At 45.0% G+C, this 21300-nt stretch overlaps 1 protein-coding gene across 1 annotated transcript in view; it reads left to right on the top strand.

Moving 5' to 3' along the window:
- Positions 1 to 21300, top strand: part of shank1 (SH3 and multiple ankyrin repeat domains 1) — a 109840-nt gene that overhangs the window by 1395 nt on the left and 87145 nt on the right. The window contains exon 2 of the mRNA XM_056287803.1: positions 17810 to 18013. Within this exon, the coding sequence (XP_056143778.1) occupies positions 17810 to 18013 (204 nt within the window). The remainder of the gene's footprint in view (positions 1 to 17809; positions 18014 to 21300) is intronic.

Raw genomic sequence — 21300 nt, 5'->3', positions numbered from 1 at the left:
TCCATCAACCTCCTCTTTGGCCTTCCTCTTTTCCTCTTGCCTGGCAGCTCCATATTCAGCATCCTTCTCCCAATATACCCAGCATCTCTCCTCCACACACGTCCAAGCCATCTCAATCTTGCCTCTCTTGCTTTGTCTCCAAACTGTCCAACCTGAGCTGTCCCTCTAATGCACTCATTCCTAATACTGTCCTTCTTTGTCACTCCCAATGAAAAATTTTAGCATATTCAACTCTGCCACCTCCGCCTCCACCTCCTGTCTTTTCGTCAGTGCCACTGTCTCCAAACCATATAACATAGCTGGTCTCACAACCATCTTGTAAACTTTCCCTTTCACATGTGCTGGTACCCTTCTGTCACAAATCACCCCTGACACTCTTCTCCACCCACTCCACCCTGCCTGCACTCTCTTCTTCACCTCTTTTCTGAACTCCCCGTTACTTTGGATAATTGACCCCGAGTATTTAAACTCATACACCTTCATCACCTCCACTCCTTGCATCCTCACCATTCCACTGTCCTCCCTCTTATTCATGCATATGTATTCTGTCTTGCTCCTACTGACTTTCATTCCTCTTCTCTCCAGTGCATACCTCCACCTGTCCAGGCTCTCCTCAACCTGCACCCAACTCTCGCTGCAGATCACAATGTCATCTGCAAACATCATAGTCCATGGGCACTCCAGAGCAGGGAACAGTGGGGGAGGTAAAGGGTGAGGGAAGGTGTGCAGGGAAGTATAGCCTCTGGCTTAATTTCACTGGAGTAGGGTTAAAATATGTGTGTCAAAGCTCACCGAGAAAAGCCCTTTTTGCAGTGTGACTGGTTTCAGGATGGCAATCCAGAACCTTGATGCACAGATCCTTACATTTCAGATTCTCTCCATTATCCTGTTAGTGTAAAGATGCTTTCAAAATCGTGTCAAATTTGGCTTTACAAGCAGCAGACACACTGGCTCTGTTTTCTGTGAACCTTTTCTCCTACACTCCAGGTATTGGACCATCTTTGCTGCCTGATGCCATTGGCAGACACACAGTCAATTGTTTACTGTTGTCTTTCCCTCTGCGTTTCTCTGATAAGTATCCTGTTCTAACGAATCATGAAGAATAACTTGATTGTACTGGTAATTGAATTAAGATGAGCAGGATCTGTGGCACATATGGTGTATGTGTGTGTGCAGAAGAGGCTTGCAAGGACTTGTGTGTTGTGTGTGTGATATTTGAATGGATGTGTGACTGTGCCTTTGTGCAGGGGTAGATGAGGGGCAGAAGAAGAACAGAGAGAGGAAGAGGGGGTGGGAATGTATGATCTGGGGCAGACTAAAGTTGAAAGCTGAGCTAGCCAGCCTCTGTGATCAGTAAAGAGAGGAATGCATACAGAGGATGTTAGCTGGTGAGACATTTGGACGTTGAACAGGCATGGTAAGATGATTGGGGGGGGGGGGCTCATCCTCCCTAACTGGAAGGCCAAGCTTCCATTCCACTTGCACCCATAATTGAAAAAATATCCTTACTTGAGTATGTTGCTTGGCCTCTAGCTGTTCACGGGGTGTGACACGAGCTGGCTGAACCTGCCTCTAGATGATAGGGTGCACAGAGAACTGCCCCTGAGGGAATCAATGATGAATGTCAAGTCTGTCTCAGGTTCTTTTTGCAGATTTAGTCGCTTCTGATCTCCCCACTTCTGTGATTTTAAATAGATATTCTGGCTTGTGGATTTTTTGGAGTGAAATCTATCTATGTGTTTGCACGTATGTGTGTGTTTTTATATTTTATTTCTATTTTCACATTTTATATTTACCGGTGTATAATAGCAATGCCCTGACCATGTCTGGATGGACGCTGCTCTCTCGTTCATGTTGTGTGATTTATAATTTATCTGTGTAGGGGTGAGTGTGTGTGCTGGTGTACAGTATGGTTCTAGCAGATGGATGTGTGCCTCAGTGGGTTTTTTTTATAAGAACATTTTTCACAGGTCGTCTTATTTATTCAAATCCAAACCAGAGCTGAACAAACTAAAATCTAATTGAGATTCGGAGATGGGATAAGACTCAGTGGGGCATTTGGGAGGGGGGTTGCTCAGGTAAGCGAAGAGGACATGGGAGTTTGAGATGGCCATGGAGCGCTCCGGCCCTGTAGACAGAGGACAGACAGATAAAGAGAGAGATGGAGAGCTAACGCTGAGTTGTTTGTGGCACCTCCTAGCTTCGGTTTCGACAAATACCCTGTCGTGGAAGTTTGTAGATGAATGCTTTGCACTATTTAAAATCGAACTCCCGTGTTGCCTCTGGCTTGGTCGGGCGTCCCTACAGACACAACTGGCCGTGTCTGCGGGTGGGAAGCCGGATGTGCGTATGTGTCCTGGTTGCTGCACTAGCGCCTCCTGCGGTGGGTTGGGGTGTCTGTTCAAGGGGGAGGGGGAACTTGGGGATACAGCGTGATCCTCCCACGCACTGCGTCCCCCTGGCGAAACCCCTCACTGTCAGGTGAAAAGAAGCGGCTGGTGACTCCAACATGTATCGGAGGAGGCAGGTGGTAGTCTGCAGGCCTCCCTGGATCGGCAGAGGGGGTGGAGCAGCGACCGGGACGGAGTGGGGCCAAGTACAATTGGGGAGAGGGGGGGGGGGGATGGCGATGGCCAACAGACTTGTCGGATGATGACCAAGACATTTTGTCAGGATAGGCCAAATGCGTTAGCGGTTTTCTGGAGTGTCCCCGTGCCACTCGTTTAATAAAGCGTCCGAGGACGACTTCCGAGTGACACTGGCGGCTTTAAAACCCGAGACCACGACAGCGGAGGAAAGATTAGATCGGGTCAGCCCCCACGTCTGACAGGCATGCTCACTGTCAACAAAAAGCTAGCTAGCATTAGCTTGTTAGCTAGCAGTCCCAAGTTTCCGGGGTTTCGCCGCCGCAGAACAAGAGGCCGTGTTTCTCTTCTCGCTTCTCTACGAGCGCCGCCTGTTGTGTGTCCGTCATTCCCTACCCTTCCCTACTCATATTGGAAAGTTCACTCCCACTTCCCTACACTGGTTCCCCCTGGTTCCCCTTAGCGACATAAGCACATGCACGGGTGCCCTCATGTTCCTTGTTGCTTCTTCCACATGTGGATGTATTCTTTAGCTGAGGTTTATCAGGTCCGATCTGGACATCTGAAAGTTTCCTCTCCATTCCCCGGGAACCACAACTTCATAGATCAAATTATCCCACCAGACACCGTTTCTTCCCAGCCTCACCCAAAACCGGTGCTCCATGCAGGGCTAATAACGCTGCTGGATGCGGGAATTGTCACAAATCGCTCGAATAATAGCATGCCTCCTGTGTATGCAGGCAGTAGTAGCATTGGAAAATGCAGAATTTACCCACACAAAAGCTGCAAGCATAGACAACAAGGTCAGCAATGTCTGTAATTCGTTATACATTTGAATCAACCACCGGTACTCAAGGCTGATGTTTGTTTTCCGGGAAAGGGTCACGTGGTAGGGGCATGGCGAATCAGGGAAGGATAAGTCGGGACTGATAAGACCTAATCAAGGAAGCAAACGTGGATGTCTGCGTCATCGTTTTCAAAAGTCTTCATTTCTGCCCGTCCAGACTAAAACACAATCCTGGAGTCTTTCAACTAAAACGGGGTCGGCGGTGTTTCAGTTTCCATTTTAGGGGTTCGAACACGCAGGAGTAGTGTGAACGCCAGGCGTAAACCTAACAAAGGTTATGCGTTTTAAAATGAGAACATATTTGTGTGGATCGGTCATCCTGTTCTGTCTCCATTTCTCACTCTATGGTTCATCTCACCCTGTCTTCCTCTGGCACCTTCCGCCGGACTCGGTCATCTGACCACCTCTGTCCCTATTGATCCCATTACCTGTCTGTGTATCTCCTCCCCTCTCTCATCCTACACCCTCTGCACTCTGCATCTCTCGGTGCTTCAGCTGAAATCTCTCCACCAAGATGACAACACCTGCTTCTTTTGTTTAAACCTTTGTGTATGGGGATTATTACAGTGGGTGTATGCTCTTTAATAGCAACAACGGGGGAGCAGCCATCCAATACCACTATGTTCCCTGTTGGCCAGTGAGTGTCTCTGTTGCAGGTGTGAGGTTAAATACCTTGCTCAAGGGCATCCACGGTACTTTTTTTTTATTCCTCCCCCTTTTTCTCCCCAATTGTACTTGGCCAATTACCCCACTCTTCCAAGCCATCCCAGTTGCTGCTCCTTCCCCTCTGCCGATCCGGGGAGGGCTGCAGACTACCACATGCCTCCTCCGATACATGTGGAGTTGCCAGCCGCTTCTTTTCACCTGACAGTGAGGGGTTTCGCCAGGGGGACATAGCGCGTGGGAGGATCACGCTATTCCCCCCAGTTCCCCCTCCCCCCCTAAACAGGTGCCCCGACCGACCAGAGGAGGCGCTAGTGCAGTGACCAGGACACATACCCACATCCGGCTTCCCACCCACAGACACGGCCAATTGTGTCTGTAGGGACGCCCAACCAAGCGCTTCTTGTTTACTTTGCTCAGCAACATTTCCTGCAGCTGGAGCTGTGGCAAATACCAGTAAGCTTCCAGTGGCCAGCCTGCTTCTCTCACCTTCGGAACTGGAAAATGATGGCATGACAGTCTATAATGGAATATGATTAGCCATCATAAGTCCTTTTGTTTAAAAAAAAAACGTATTATTAGCAATTGCAACTAGTGAGGGAGTGGATTATCTCTGATTGTGTTGAAAAACTGAGTGATGGACATCAGGATTTTATATTTTCCCCAAAACAAAAACGTAGAATTGAGAGCAAAACTCTCATCTGCTTTCTATTTTTGGTCTTTTCCCCCTCGTCTCTCATCTCTGTGCCCCCCCCCCCCCCCCCCCGCTGGTACTGGGTAACATCCCTGTACACCCAGTACATTAGATCTGCTCTACATGTCAGCTAATCTGCCCTCAATAAACTCTAATTGCTTGTTAATTGTGTTTCTAATGAGATGAGGGAGAAACTGCAGAGCGCAAACAAAAACGTTATGAATTGAAGGGAGGAGGAGCTCCTCCGGCCGAGGAACATGTGCGGTGACACGCACTCATGCTCGCACTCATGCTCGCATGCTGGTGACACTCGTCACACACTGAGTTACCCCACAAACATGGAAACCTACAAACTGCTACCTTGGCATCTGCATGCAGAGCATGGATAAACAGAATAAAGGGGGGGGGGGTGAGAGTTTTTGCTGTTATAGTTTGACTCAAAGCAAATTGTGCTTCAACTTTGAAGTATGATGTGCAGCCCTTGGGACACACTTGGCATCGCAAACAACACACACACGCACACACACACACATGCACGCACACACACTCAGATGCACATTGATTGTATTTTGCAGGTCTGTATTTTGCATGTAAGACTACACTACACAGGAGCACACAGTAACTCTGACTACCAAGTGCTGGTTTCCCACGAGCAGGGCAGCGCTAGAATGTTAATGAGAGGTTGACTTGAGACCCAAAGGTGAACGATGTCTGACCTAAAAGACAGACAGATAGGAGGAGGGCAGAGGAGAGGAAGAGAGAGACATGTTAAGGGCACAGCGCCACAGGAAGAGATGGTGAGGCAGCAAACGACAGAGAGGAGATGAGGACAGTGTGAATGAATGAGAATGAACGAAGGAAAAGGATGTATACTTGACACTAAACTGCAGGAGATGAGAAGATAGGAGACATAGAAAAGAATGTGTGTGTGTGTGTGTGTGTGCAAAAGGGAGAGCGACTTAGAAAGTGAGTGAGAATTGAAGAGGAGAGAGAAAAAACGACTTAAATGGTGATGGGGTGGGGTGGGGTTATTTCCCCGTAGAGCTCATTAAAGGCTTCTACTCCCCCTGCACTTGGCCTGCAGAGAAGGGCCAGGGAGAGAGAGAGAGAGACAGCGGGAGAGAGACAGAGAGACTGAGGGACAGAGACACAGAGACACAGACAGAGACAGTGAGAGAGCAAGAGAGCGAGACAGAGAGATTATATGCTATTAGTATTATATGCTATCAAATAATTGTATTAAACTGTACAACATTTATTGCACTGTACTGTATGGCAATAAAAAACGACTGCTTCAGTAGGCAAAAATATGGAACCTGCTTATGTGATGACATAATATGTGATGTAATGTGAATTTAATGTGTATGTAATATGTGATGTAATGTTTGAATCTTCTGCAAACTGCTTTAGCAACAACATATTTTTTGTTCATGCCAATAAAGCTATTTGAATTTGAGAGAGAGAGAGACAGACAGAGAGACAGACAGAGAGACAGTGAGAGAGACGGAGACAGAGACAGACAGACAGAGAGAGAGAGAGAGCGCGAGAGAGAGAACCGCCACAGAGAATGATTGACAGCAGCGTTGGAGAGAGATGGAGAGTGAGATGGGCAGGGGAAGATAAATTAGTGGGTGGGTGTGTGTGAGTAGGACGGTGTGATCACAGCTTTCGGAGCTGAGACAACAGTTTCTGTCTGCATGATTATCACACCAAAAAAGTGGCGAAGGAAGAAAGATCAAGAGCAGAAAAAGAAAGAATGAATCTTAAAAAGGTAGTATACTTTCTTCCACCACAATTTTTTGAGCTGTACAAAATGTTGGTGTGGTTCCAGGATGGTAGAACTGGTGTCCTCTGACAAATTCAACAAAAAATTAGACGCATCACATAGTGGCTTTGAGGGAGAAAGTTGGTTTTTCATCTGTGTAGGGGAAAACACTACGATCAACCATTTCACATTGCCTACATCAGATGGGACTCATGTCTCGGTGTTTTTGGTATCTTACATGAAAGAAACCCCACATGTGACATAGCCAACCCATGTGGTGCCCAGCGTGTTAGACCAACAGAATATGAGGCGAGGTGGTATCCGAGTGGCGTTGCGGTCTATTCCGTTGCCTACCAACACGGGGATTCGAACCGGGATCCCCGTGTTGCCTCCGGCTTGGTCGGGCGTCCCTACAGACACAATTGGCCGTGTCTGCTGGTGGGAAGGCGGATGTCGGTATGTGTCCTGGTCCAGCGACGTGTATAGAGAGAGTCTGGCCAGCCTTTGATCTTTGCAACACGCGTTGTGATTGGCTGAGGGCCTGTCACGTGCTTGACGGGCGCCATGTTTCCTACCAACGTCTGGCTCTGTCATCATGACGTTTCAATGATGTTTCCTGTGTTTTCGGCCCATTTCTCACCGATTTGCAGCAGTTGAAGGAGACATGGTGTGTTGTGCGGTTTGGGGCTGTCCCGTTCGGCCGGGACAAGGCCGTATGATGCATCGATTTCCACAGGATGCACAAAGGAGGGCAGTTTGGACCGTGAAGATTCGCAGGCTGGGCTGGTCCCCCTGAGCTTACTCCTACTTGTGCTCTGTGAGTTCATTTCAGTGTTTACGATTTTTCGATAAGCTAACTTCCCTGGAGCAATCCGAGAGTCTGTAAGGCATTGATGTGTGGAAATCAGCTGTATAGCACATCCAAGCTGTGTATAACTGTTGACAGAAATGCAAATGTAAACAGTGTCAGATTGTCATATGGAATGGATTGAGTGACAAGCCTGAGCCTGAGCCGAGGCAGTGTGTGGGTAGTGTTGAGATAAACTAGACAAGAGCCCCGATACAGAACTGAAGCTGCACTGGCTAAACCTCGAAACAGGTAGGCCTAATATTTCTCAAGTGTCCCAGATGTTATTGCTCATTATCATTCACTAGTAGCCTACTGAACATTGCAAAATATGTAATACTGGTACTGATCACCAATTTACCCACCACACCAGTAGTGTAGTGGATAAAAACTAGAGTCTCTGGAGTAAATTCTTTGGGTTGAAATCTACATGTATGCTACATGTATACTGCAAGAGCTTGGCTTTTGAAAACATTTTTATATTGAGTAAATGAAGCAACCTATAATAATATATCAGAGCTTCTGCCAGAGGCCTAAAAGTGTGTGTGTGTGTGTGTGTGTGGGGGGGGACTTTTAGAATTCTCCCTGCCATAAAGAGCCTCTCAAAATTATTTGCGCAGTGGTGCGGCCTTAAAAGGCAAAACTCCTTTCTCAATAGCTTCAATATGTTGTCTAAATTTCTAATCTAATAAATTCTTGTTTCCTCTAAGTTGGGATCAGAGTCTAGTAATAGAAATTAACAGAGTGATCCATTCATGGTACATTACACCCACAAAACGGGGTAAGCTGTGAGCCTCATTTTGCCATGTGACCAATTAATAAGGTGACAGACACAATAGTCATGTTAAATTCTTATTTAACAGTAGTCAAAAGTGAGGCGGCTTTCGGTCAGTTATCTCATTAAGCTGGTCACATGACATAAGACTCATGGCTTACCCTATTATATGGAATGCTTCAATCGTCGTCCTGATTTCTATTACTGCACTTGAGCTGTGACACCCGACTTACAGGAACATTAATTTATTAGATTAAAGAATTTAGACAACATTTTGACACTGAGGCCATGGTTCTCTACCGGAAAATGGTGGATTGCTCCCTCCAGCTTGGGGATGAGTTGTTTCCTCAAGTGAAGGAGTTCAAGCATCTCGGGGTATTGTTCACAAGTGAGGGTAGGATGGAGCGGGAGATTGACAAGCGGATTGGTGCAGCATCAGCAGTAATGCAAACGGTGTACCGGACCGTTGTGGTGAAGAGGAGCTGAGCCGGAAGGCAAAGATCTCAATTTACCAGTCAATCTTCGTTCCAATCCTCACCTATGGTCATGAGCTTTGGGTAGTGACCGAAAGGGTGAGATCGCAGATACAAGCGGCTGAAATTAGTTTCCTACATAGGGTGTCTGGGCTCAGCCTTAGAGATAGGGTGAGGAGCTCGGACATCCGGAGGGAGCTTCAGTAGAGCTGCTGCTCCTTCGGATCGAAAGGAGCCAGTTGAGGTGGTTCAGGCATCTGATTAGGATGCCTCCTGGGCACCTTCCTTTGGAGGTTTCCCGGGCACGGCAAACTGGGAGGAGACCCCGGGGTAGACCCAGAACTCGCTGAAGGGACTACATGTTCCAGCTGGCCTGGGAACGCCTTGGGATCCCCCAGGAGGAGCTGGAGGGCGTTGCTGGGGAGAGGGACGTCTGGAGTGCCCTACTTAGCTTGCTGCCACCACGACCTGACCCCGGAGAAGCGGCTGATGAGTGACTGAATGAAAATTTTGACACTATTCAGAAAGGGTTTTGAGCTTTTCTGAGGCTGTCATTAGCATTTTTAAGATTTGCATACCACTGCATAAATACTTTTGAGAGACACCAATTTCTGGTGCGTACTGGTGTTGAATTATGGGAAAGACATAATTTTGTTGATACTATGAATACATGACTGAATGTTGGAAAATTCAAAATTAATGATCCTCTTTGGTACTCAGTGAAACAATATACATAATTTCTGGTATGGAATCATTAAATTTTAAATTGTGTACAAAAAATACTGTAATCTCTTATTTCCACAATGGCATGTGCTATATGACTGATACATGGTAGAAGGTGTGACTGAGCTGTTGGGCTCAACTGGCCTTCTACAATAACATGTGCTATATGACTGATACATGGTAGAAGGTGTGACCGAGCTGTTGGGCTCAACTGGCCTGACTGATTATGTAATCTGCTTTTGATGGTAGGGTGTGAGCTGAGTTCACATCCAACCTCAACCCAGCACCCCATCTCTGTTTTCCCTTATTTCTTTGAAAGTGCAGCTTGAGAGATCATGTAGTGAGCGCGATTTTGAATAGCGCGCGCATGGGGCTGCCTACCAGTTGGCAGGCAATATGGCACCCGTGTAGCCAGTTGGCCAGACTCTCTCTATACACGGCGCTGTCCTGGTCGCTGCACTAGCGCCTCCTCTGGTTGGTCGGGGTGCCTGTTTAGGGGGGGAAGGGGAACTGGGGGGAATAGCGTGATCCTCACATGCGCTACGTCCCCCTTGTGAAACTCCTCACTGTCAGGTGAAAAGAAGCGGCTGGCGACTCCACATGTATCAGAGGAGGCATGTGGTAGTCTGCAGCCCTGCCCGGATCGGCAGATGGGGTGGAGCAGCGACTAGGGAGGCTCAGAAGAGTGGGGTAATTGGCCAGATACAATTAAAAGTATGAGGCGAGCAGAAAGTCGACACGCCAGTGTTAGAAACTAATCTCTCTGTGTAGACTTGAGAGGAGCTGGGACAAGATGTTCTACTACAACAGTCAGTATGTTTACATGATGTTAGAAAAAGTCGATTTATTGTGTTAGTCTGACTAAAACTGGCCTTTTAAAATATATGTAAACGTGTTAGTCTGACTGAAATCGTACTAAATCTAATTTCTCGAAGTCGGACTAACACACCTAGATAACGCGGCTGGCAGTGCCGGCCCTAGCCATTTTGGTGCCTTAAGTGAGATTAGGGTGTGGCGCCCCCGCCCTCTCTCCTGCCCAGTCGGCGAAAATTTTCACGTTATTTTACAAAAAACTATGCATTTTAACGTCATTTAATGCCACCAATGTTCATACACTCATACAGAAACTGCATAGCTTCATGCCTTTGAGATTTTCTTTACTAAAGAAAGAAGTGATGTAAATTGAATTATCAATACAACAATAAGCTATTGCACAAAATATATTAAAGAAACCAATGCAGACATAATAGAATAAAAATAAGAGTATTGCATAAAAAAACGAACTATATTACAAAAACCTTAGTACAATATACATAATGTAGCATTGTTCTACAGCACACATGGGCAACTACAGCTCCATTTTATATGCAACAAAACAGCAAAAAATAAAAACAGTATTCAAAAACAAGTGACACAAAATGAATCACAATATAAATAAGGTATTTCACAAAATACGATATAACAGAACCTAGTGCAGACATAACGAATTATAAATATAGTAAAATAAGAGTATTGCACAAAAAAATATGGACCATATGCATAATGTAGCATTGTTCTACAATAAAAATGGGGCCATATATACAAAATACACTGGAGACAGCGCTATGTTAATGAATGTCAGTTGAAGCAAATGACTGAGTCTGTACAGTCCATTCCATCAGAGGGCGCTGTCTACATTCAGAGTGGTCTTAAGGCCTCCAGTTGACTCTTGCTACCCCAATTCTACAGCCTTACTCGCCTTGTCTTTCTTGTAGCAAAGTCATCTATGACATCATCATAAGACAGCCGTTGTGAGACCACATGATTTATACTTATGATGGAAAGTCCACTGAGATGTTCTTGCACCATAGTAGATCTCAGGTACGTTTTAATGAGTTTGAGCTTTAAGAAGCTCCTTTCAGCAGCAGCCACTGTAACAGGTAGAGACGCAGAGATTCTCAGAGCTACCCACATAGAGGGGTAAATTTCAGTCAGCTTCTTCTCATGCCATAAGGTCAGGAGTTCCATGTTTGTCATGTTTCTTGATGGCAAATGTGGAAAATTTTGCATTTCCAGAGCAAGTTCCCTGCCATCAATATCTGGCTGTCCATCATGGGTTAGAGCGGTGCTGAGGGTTTGACAGTGCTCCAGCAGCTCTTCTTTTGGCATGTTGGTGAAGTTGAGGAGCACTCCAAATTTGTCATTCACCTCTCCCAGGTTCTGAAATCTCTCATCAATTGAAGAGAGGGTCCACTATCACATTAAAAAATGTGGTTTCCATTCTTCGAAGTGCATCATCAATAGGCTCATCTGGAGACTCATAACCAAAGTGCCTCTTTGTGGTTCTCAATCGTTTTTGTTTGAGAACAACCTCCACATTCATCTCCTCACACATCTCCTTTGCAGTTGTCTGCGCATCAGAAAATCCAGTGTTACTGTAGTGGGTGAGGGAATCTCTGGTTTTCTTCAGCAAGTTGACAGCCACATCTAGCTGCATGGAGGGTGACTGCATCAGTTTACTCACATGCTGGATGTTGTTGAGGATGGCATACCATATGACTGTGCAAATAGAAAACCGGTAGGATCCAACCTCCTCAGCCAAAGACTGGGCTTCAACTTTCACCACAGGGTCTGCAATAGTTTCCCTCACTTCCAGAAGAGCCTCTCTGACTTGCCCAGCTTGGTACCTAACTGCCTCGATGCTTTTTATCCTGCTTTCCCACCTGGTCTCTGATATCCAAATATCCAAAGTAGCCAATGGCATCTGGTGAGCTCTTAGCAGCATCAGCTACGTACCACCAGATTTAAAGTGTGGGCACCACATGGGACAAAAAAAGCTCTTGAGTTCTGTTGAAGCAGCCTAGCCTGAACACCTTTATTCTTTCCCTTCATGTTGGTGCCGTTGTCATAAGACTGTCCTCTGCAGTCGTCAAAGGGTATGTTAAGCTCCTCCAGCCTTTTGAGGATGAGAGATGACAAACTTTCCCCTGTTGACTCCTCTGCCACAAGAAAACCCATGAAATGTTCTTTAATTTGTGGCATGTCTTTTTGTGACACAATCCAGACATTGACAGAGAGCTGTTCCTTTGAGTCAGATCAGGGGTGCAATCTAAAATAATGGAGAAATACTTTTATGTTGTCTGTGGACCCCCTTAAAGCCATGTTTCTTTCAGCTAAGGACTGAATTATTGCCACCAATCTAATGAGAATGTCACGCCACCTGTTTCTCTCAGCCTCCGTGAGTGCCATCTGAGTTAGAAGTGTCTGTAGGTGGCCCAGGATTGAAATATTTCAGAAGTGCATCTGAAAAGAGAAGATGAGTAGATATAACAATTGGATGTTACATTATATTAATTAAATAGCTGTTGATGGTGAAACCCAGCCAATAATAGCACCTAAGCCACATTAAGCCTGCCCTATAGCATTCTAAACACAAACGGCAAGAGTAGGCCGAGGGAAATTGTAACGTCTCAAATTGCACCAATCCGAAAATTGGAAAACATAGGCTATTCAATGAGCTCATTTCTCACACGATGCATGCTGTTCATGCTGTTTGCTGTAGATATAAGATTAATCGATAATGCGAATGCAAGGCTTACAACTATTAATTAAAAAAGGGGTGGAAAAGGAAAAGCATTTTAATTGACTATTACAAGTAGGGCTGGGCAATATCAATAATATATTGATATCGTGATATGAGACTAGATATAGTCTTAGATTTTGAATACCATAATATTGTGATATGGCATAAATGTTGTCTTCCTGGTTTTAAAAGCTACATTAGGCTACAGGAAAGTGGTATAAATTTCTGAACTTACCAGACTGGTCTAGCAGCTTTATTATTTGCCTTTATCCACTATTATATCCACATTACTGATTATTATTTATCAAAAATCTCATTGTGTAAATATGTTGTGAAATCACCAATAGTCAGGGAAGGAAACCCTGTCTTTGCATTTTATTTTGATCACGGCCTTGTTTCAATAAAAGTGCTTGTGACAGGATGACTTAGCCTACAACTGAACATTTAGCCTACTTCACAGAAAATACATACAGTGTAGATACAGTGTAACATTATTGCCGTTCAGCCTAAAGTGAAATATAATTTTTGGACCATATTGCCCAGCCTCAATTACAGGTCTGGTCTAATGTTGGCTGTCTAACACTTGTCAATAAAAATGTAACATTATGCTTTGTTTCTTAGGCAGAGAGTGGATGGTGGTTTGTGCAGGACACTTAAAAGAAAAAGTGTATTTCTTCACCTGAATACTTTGTCTTTCCAACTGCCCCTAAGGTGGGAGTAACTGATGTTAACTCTAGCTGCTGTTATTTATTGAATCAGCTAATGTTATCACCTAAAGCTAGCGTTAGCTAGTAACCCACTTGCTACATGGAATGTAAGCTAGCTCTTTCTCTACTCCAATTAAGCTAGCAACTGCTCTGACTTTAACTAAATGTTAACTAATTTCAACACATCATTTACCTCTGTCTTTTTCCCGTTTTTCCTCCTCTTCTTTTGTTCTTTTTCTCCCCTGGGCTCCAGAGAGCTTTGGCCGTTTTGACATGACCATCCGAGACAGCCACGCTGACTATCATAGTCGAGCGGTAGTCGCCCATCCCCCACACAGTCAGGTAGAGCACGAGAGAGCCGGGGGGGGGGGTGCTCGATGAGTGAAGCTGCGCAATCAGGCCGCAAGCCAGAAAAAGTCTCTCCCTATTAATGTAACTTTAGACTATGCTTTAGTTAAGTTGTTGTGGGTTTTTGTAATATTTCAGAATAATAGTATTGTATTATGAGTAGTATTAGTAGTAGGCTGTTGGTTTAAAAAAAAATTGCCTATCCCTCAACGCGCCCCTATGGATCGACGGCGTCACGGCGTCCTTAGCATTTGCCTATACTGCCTATACTTAAGGCCGGCTCTGGCGGTTGGGGATCGATTTACTCTGGATGTATACGCTTCAATCAGCCCCAAACTGGCCTCTGCATTTTGCGCATGCTCCATAGTTCCCGCGGCGGTCTTTCACCCAGAAATCAAACAGCGTAGTATCAATAGTATTAACATGGCGAGTGCTAGAGCGAGAACCACGCATTTCTAGACAGACGGGGAGACAAACTTTATGTTGTGTCAGCTAAAGGAGTAAAGCGTAGAGTACGTGTGAAAAGTACAACGCTATGAAGTTGTCCATGTTTTCCCTGCTCGACATGGAACCCTCTTGCTAACTTGTTTGTCGCTTGTTTAGTATGTGACGGAATAGGTCAACCGGAAGAAGGTCCAATAGCAACCAGCTGAAAGGGGCATATCGCCACCAACCGTACTGGGGTCGGACATACTTCCATCAATAATTCAATTTTCCCTCGGTTCTTGTATACAGGGACAATGACAGTAGTCCAATTACATGGCCTAATCGAGCCATAACCGCAGCTCGACTTAACTGTGCATTTAAACGTGGTCACTGATGGTGGTGTGGGTTAGACTGAAGGTAACAGTTATCCTTTATACATGGACACCTCTGCCTGTCCTCTACATCTACACCCCTTTATACTGTAGTGAATGCAGGGGGCAGCCAGGAGGTGAACCCGGGTCGCCCGCACCACGGGCGACTGCGCTAACCAGTCAACTAAAGGGGCCTACCTGTTAGCCAAGGGCTAGCGAGTCTAGTCATCCGTTGTTACATTACTCCCCTCTGGGAAGTGTGTCCCCGCGCTTCAGCATACATACTCACTCACACCACTGGCTGCACACGCTTCCCATGTCCTCACAGTCTCACATCCCACTTCTGACACCAATCTAGCGAAATAAGGGGGCAGTCCGGGAACCACCGCAGCCGGGATGCAACCCAGGTCTCACGCACCACGGGCGACAACTTTAACCAATCGACTAAAGGGTCCAACCCGTTAGCCAAGGGCTAGCGAGTCTATCCGTGCACGTTACACTACCCGCCTCCTTCAGCATACTAGCTCCCTCACGCCTCTGGGTGAACGTGCTTCCAATGGCCTCATGGTCTCACCATCCCACTTCTGACACCAATGTAGCGAATTCAGGGGGCAGCCAGGAATCTGCCGCAGCCAGGAGGCGAACCCGGGTCGCCCACGCCATGGGCATCTGCGCTAACCAGTCAACTAAAGGGTCTGACCCGTTAGCCAAGAGCAAGCGAGTCTATTCATCCGTGGTCGTTACACTATCATTTATACATGGACACCACCATCACTATCTATGTCTACACCCCTTTATATCCTTTATACATGGACACCCCCATCATTGACCTCTATATCTACACCCCTTTATATCTTTTATACATGGACACCTCCATCACTGTCCTCTATATCTACACCCCTTCAGATCCTTTATACATGGACACCTCCATCACTGTCCTCTACATCTACACCCCTTTAAATGCTTTCCCACCCTCAATGTGGATAGGCAGAGACTGGCTAAAAACGATAGCATACCTATTTTTTAACTTTTCCCCCCTGGGGAAAATTGAACATTTACCCCAGTCCAGTAAGAGAGAGCATCTCAGTTCAGCAGTTCTTATTCCACAGAGTCAGCTTGCATCTCTAACAGGGCGCTATCTTTGATAAAGGGTCAATCAGTGGGAAACACCCTTTGTTTATAGAACCAATTTTACTCATATGTCCCTCCTGAAGGGCAGTATGACGGTGAGGAAATATGTGATGAGCATAATTGGCTGGCCAATTAGAAGTCAGGAATCAATAATATTGGCCAGGGACCTTCCTGGAGACATGTGGATCAATAGGCACCAATCTTTGCTGTCCTCATCAGTCGGAGAACCTCTCCTCACTAAAAGATTTGCTAAGCTTCCTAAGTTAACCGTGGTATAATAGTTGCTTTATGGTGAATAACCCAAGCCAATTTTATTATTGATTAAAAAGCCATCAAGGTAACTACATAAATATTCCTTTTGCATTATGCTAAATCTGTACCCTCCCTCCTGCCACTGTGATTGCTGAGTCTCTTTAGTCTCTTCAGCCAGTGAGAATGTGTCCTCCGATGGAACTTGGAGCAAAACTTGGGGTAGACATTTTTTTGTCACTGATAAGACATATTTGATTTTGTGGACATTTTGGTTCAATATGTGGATGTGTATGTTATTTTGTGTGAGAGATAATATGATCTAATGCAATAAGACACGCCCATCTTTTCTCGTTTTCTCTCGCTCGCTCTCGCTCCCTATGTGTCTCTCTCCCTCTGTTTCTTTCTCTCTCTCTCTCTCTCTCTCTCTCTCTCTCTCTCTCTCTCTCTCTCTCTCTCTCTCACACACACACACACTCTCTTATCTTGAAGATTGTTCCCTCTGACTTTAACTCTCTCATTCGCCATCCTGTTTCAAAACACACACACACATACAGTCTTACTGTACATGCATGCATGCATGCACACACACCCTTTCACGCTACACTCTTTCGTAGGAATCACACTTGTGTCTCTACAGATACATGGGGAGCACTCATACATACACATACACTGATGTGCACACACACACACACCCTCCCATAGTACCCTGTCTCCAAGGGAACACAGGGATGTCTCTATGGCAACAAGCAGCTTGCTCCACTAATGAACTGGTTGCCATAGTGACTGGGTTGGCTGTGCGCAAATGGGAGAGACTGAATAAAATAAAAGGATTTGGGTTTTTTTTTTTTACTCTTCTGCACAAAAATCTCGTGCAGGGTCTATCTCTTTCTCTGTGACACACAAACACACACAGGGATAGTTGCAAAGCAACCCAGAATGTGTAGTGAGGGGGAGATTAAGACAAAAAGAATGCTCTGGGAAGCACTGTCAGCAAAGAAACACCCATGTTGTATGCAGCAAGAAGCAGACACCCATCCAGCTGACCCACTGACCAGTTGTACCACTGCCTCAAGGTCAAGAGAGTGACCCACCTCTACCCTGTCAAGACCCTTTCTGCAGGGGCAGGGAAAGTGACAGAGAGAGAGAGAGAGAGAGAGAGAGAGAGAGAGAGAGAGAGAGAGAGAGAGAGAGAGAGAGAGAGAGAGAGAGAGAGAGAGAGCAACAGAAAGAAACCCTCAGTCAGCTGTTTGTGTATGGAGCTAAACTCCTCCCTCCTGACTTAGCCCCCAAGTTCTTATGAATCTGTCCATTCATGACCCCCATCGGAAGTATTAGCCAAGAATACATTCATATCCTATCTGCCATCTGAAAAGCATGGGAATCACAGGACCCAGTGTGCTGCTCTGTTGTTGTCTCCTCCCGCTGGCTTAGTAGTTGAACTGCATTGCAGTTTGCGAAGCGGTACTGCTACAGCCACAGAAACAAAAACAGAACATGAGCTTATTCCCCCTATCCCCAGCTGTCATTTTACTGTGTTTCTCAATGAATTAGTCAGCATGACACACCCTCCTAGTCACTGTTGGTTTGTGTTCTACATGCATTTAAAGCTGAGACATGACTACTTCCATCTCCCCCTGCAGAAATGTCTGCGTTTCAACCCGGACGCCACTGTGTGGAAGGCCAAGCAGCAAGTGCTGTGCTCTCTGACAGAATCACTAAGAGATGTGCTGAACTATGGCCTGTTCCAACCCGCCACCGACGGCCATGACGCAAAATTCCTAGAGGAGGAGAGGTTGCTCCGAGAGTATCCACAATCCTTTGAGAAAGGGGTACCATATTTGGAGGTACTGTCCCCAAGTTTTCTTACTATGGTCGAAGTCTTGTACAACTTAAAGAGTACCTAAACCCTCAACTATTTTAGTGAGTTTGCTGACATCTACAGGTTAGAAACCATGTAAAGGTTAAAACATGGCAGGCTGGTCTTGGTAATCTGTGATGTTAGCATAGCAGGATAGCAGCTGCAGCTAATAACATTCAGAATCAATGTGTTAGATGTAGATGTGCCAAAAAACCAGCACTGACAGTGCTACGGACAGTTGTTACTGCTGTCTCTGTCTATGTCAATGCTGATAGGTGTACTAGTACACCTAAATCAAACAGAGCCATTATAATGTTATTAGCTGCAGCTGTGTTTATCTTGCTATGCTAACATCACAGATTACCAAGACCAGCCTGCCATGTTTTAACCTTTACATGATTTTTAACCTCTACATGGTTTGAAATATGTACAGTGGATGTAAAAAGTCTACACACCCCTTATAAAATGGCAGGTTTTTGTGATGTAAAAAAATGAAACCAAGATGAAATCATGTCAGAATTTTCCCACCATTAATGTGAAATTGCAACCTATAAAAATAAAGTGAAAAACAATCAGAAACTTTTTAGAGAAAAACTTATAAGTGTGAACACCCTTTTATAATTGGGGATATGGCTGTGTTCAGAATTAATCAGTCGCATGTTAAATAGTAGTTATCATACACCTGCAATCAATTAAAGTGACTGTAATTAACCCCAAATAAAGTTAAGCTATTCCTGTTGGAATTTTCCGACATCTTCTTGGTTGCATTCAACTGCAAAAGCCATGGTCCATTAAGAACTTACAAAGAATGAATGGGAACTCATTGTTGAAAGCTATCAACCAGGAGAGGGGTACAAAAGAATTTCCAAGGCATTAGGCATACCATGGAACACAGTGAAGGCAAGGAGAGAAAATATGGCACAACAGTGACATTACCAAGAACAGGATGTCCCTCCAAATTTGATTAGAAGACAATGAGAAGACTGGCCAGGGAAGCTGCCAAGAGGCCTATGGCAACATTAAAGAAGTTGCAGGAATTTCTGGCAAGTACTGGTTACTCCCTGCACTACATGTGACAACAATCTCTAGTATTCTTCATAATGTCTGGGCTATGGGGTACCCCATACCCCATAATTATTGTTTTTTTTATTACATCACAGTACACAATGTTCTCTCGAAATTTATCTAACACTTGTGTCACTGTCTTGTCTGTGAATGTTCTCATTCATCCAGGTCATGGTTATCCAAAGGAGTTGAATCAAGTGCAACTGGACTCTGTATATATCCGTGAAGACGTTTCGCCTCTCATCCAAGAGGCTTCCTCAGTTCGTGCCTTGTTGACTAGACCAGCGTTTCTCAAACCTCTCCTTGCGGACCCCTTGTCCTGCATGTTTTAGATCTCTCCCTGCTCCAACACAGCTGATTTAAATGATCAGTTTTGTTATTAGGCAGCTTCGGGAGCTCATAACGAGTTGATCATTTGAATCAGCTGTGTTGGAGCAGGGAGAGATCTAAAACATGCAGGACAAGTGGTTCACCAGGAGAGGTTTGAGAAATGCTGGACTAGACGAAGCTAGTCTGACTGGCTGGTGATGAGACTCAGAATTTATCCTCTTGGAGTCGTTTGTCAGAGCTATAGATGTCCATGGCTCTTTGTGTCCCGATGTTTACCAACGCCCGTCGTTAACAGAGCCATAGATGTGAGTGGCTCTTTTGTGTACCGATGTGTTTGGCCGCGCCCGTTGTTATCGGAGCTATTGATTTGCATTTGTTTAGCAGCGACGGACACCTAAAGGAGAAGACACACCCCTTCGAGGACAGCAACGTACACATTTTGAACAGAGAAGATAGATGGTTTGAAAGAGGGGTGAAGGAAGCCATCTATGCGAAACTGGAAAAACCATCCCTCAACAGAGGAGGAGGTCTGCGACACCACCTATCTCCCACTTATAATGCCGTCCTTTCATCTCTACCCAGGAGACTCAAGAAGCCTAGCCTCCAAGAACAACAGTCGGTCACTATCGGCTCCAACGACTCTCATGACCACTGAATAATGAAGTCGAAACTAACACCCCCAACGACCGTCGCTGCTAAACAAATGCAAATCAATAGCTCCAATGGCGACGGGCGCGGCTGGACATCGGTGCACAAAAGAGCCATGGACATCTGTAGCTCTGACAACGACTCCAAGAGGATAAATTCTGAGTGTCATCACCAGCCAGTCAGACGAGCTTGGTCTAGTCAGAAAGGCATGAACTGAGGAAGCCTCTTGGATGAGAGGCGAAACGTCTTCACGGATATATACCAAGTCCAGTTGCACTTGATTCAGCTCCTTTGGATTGTGTCACTGTCTCACACTGGATCAGATCTAGGCTCTTAAGGGGTGGTTGAGCAACAAAATAGCAGACCAGAGACTTGGGTAACAAAATGAAAAAGCTTTCAATTTAATGACAAAATAGTGTAAATTCACTTGAACATGAAAACTATTCACAGCTATGTGTCACACATTCATATATTTAGATATACTTAAATCCCTGGTTTGAATCCCTTTTTAATTCCAATTAGGTTGTTAGGTTCAGGTTTCTAATTAGTTTAGTCAATTATCTATTTTATATTTTCCAATTAAGATGAGACCGGTCTATATTTTTCCTAGGATAACAGTCTATTTTATCAAGCTAGACCTATTTTGTTTCAGTTATTTTATCCTCTGAGTTAACTCTTTTTAGTTTCAGGTGAATCAGGTAAATCAGCACTCTAAAATCCCTTTTTCAGGTAAGTTGACCGTTTGAGATTAAACCTTGCAGGAAAAAACATTCAAATTCACCATTCAACTCAAAACATCAATATACAGTCAGTAACATTAACAATTAACCTTAAAATGCAATGTTACACTTAACAGGGTATCCCTTTCTTTTCGGTTCAGTTCAATGTCAACAGTTCAGTTCAAGTCTCACTCTGAGTGAGGTCCGATGGCATTCAGACGGGCAATTTTGCGTCTTTTTATTGCATCACAGTACAAAATATTCTCTCGATTTGAGTGATATTTCTACAGTTTGCCCATAATAATATTTGTAAACAAAGGGGCTAAGAAGAAACAGTAAGATCCCGTTGAGGTCGCTTCTGTGCTGATGTTTCGGGACAAACGGTGCTTATTTCACCACTAATGATGCGTGGTATTTAATACTCTTTATTGTTGATAGGCCGGATTAACTCTCTGAAGCTTTGCATTTGTGATAAATGAACACAGATTTGAATCAGTTGATTGAAATGAGA

The sequence above is a fragment of the Lampris incognitus genome, chromosome 10 (genome assembly GCF_029633865.1).
Source record: "Lampris incognitus isolate fLamInc1 chromosome 10, fLamInc1.hap2, whole genome shotgun sequence".
Taxonomy (NCBI): Eukaryota; Metazoa; Chordata; class Actinopteri; order Lampriformes; family Lampridae; genus Lampris; species Lampris incognitus.
Note: the sequence above shows the minus strand (reverse complement) of the source record. Positions and strands in the feature narration are given on the sequence as shown.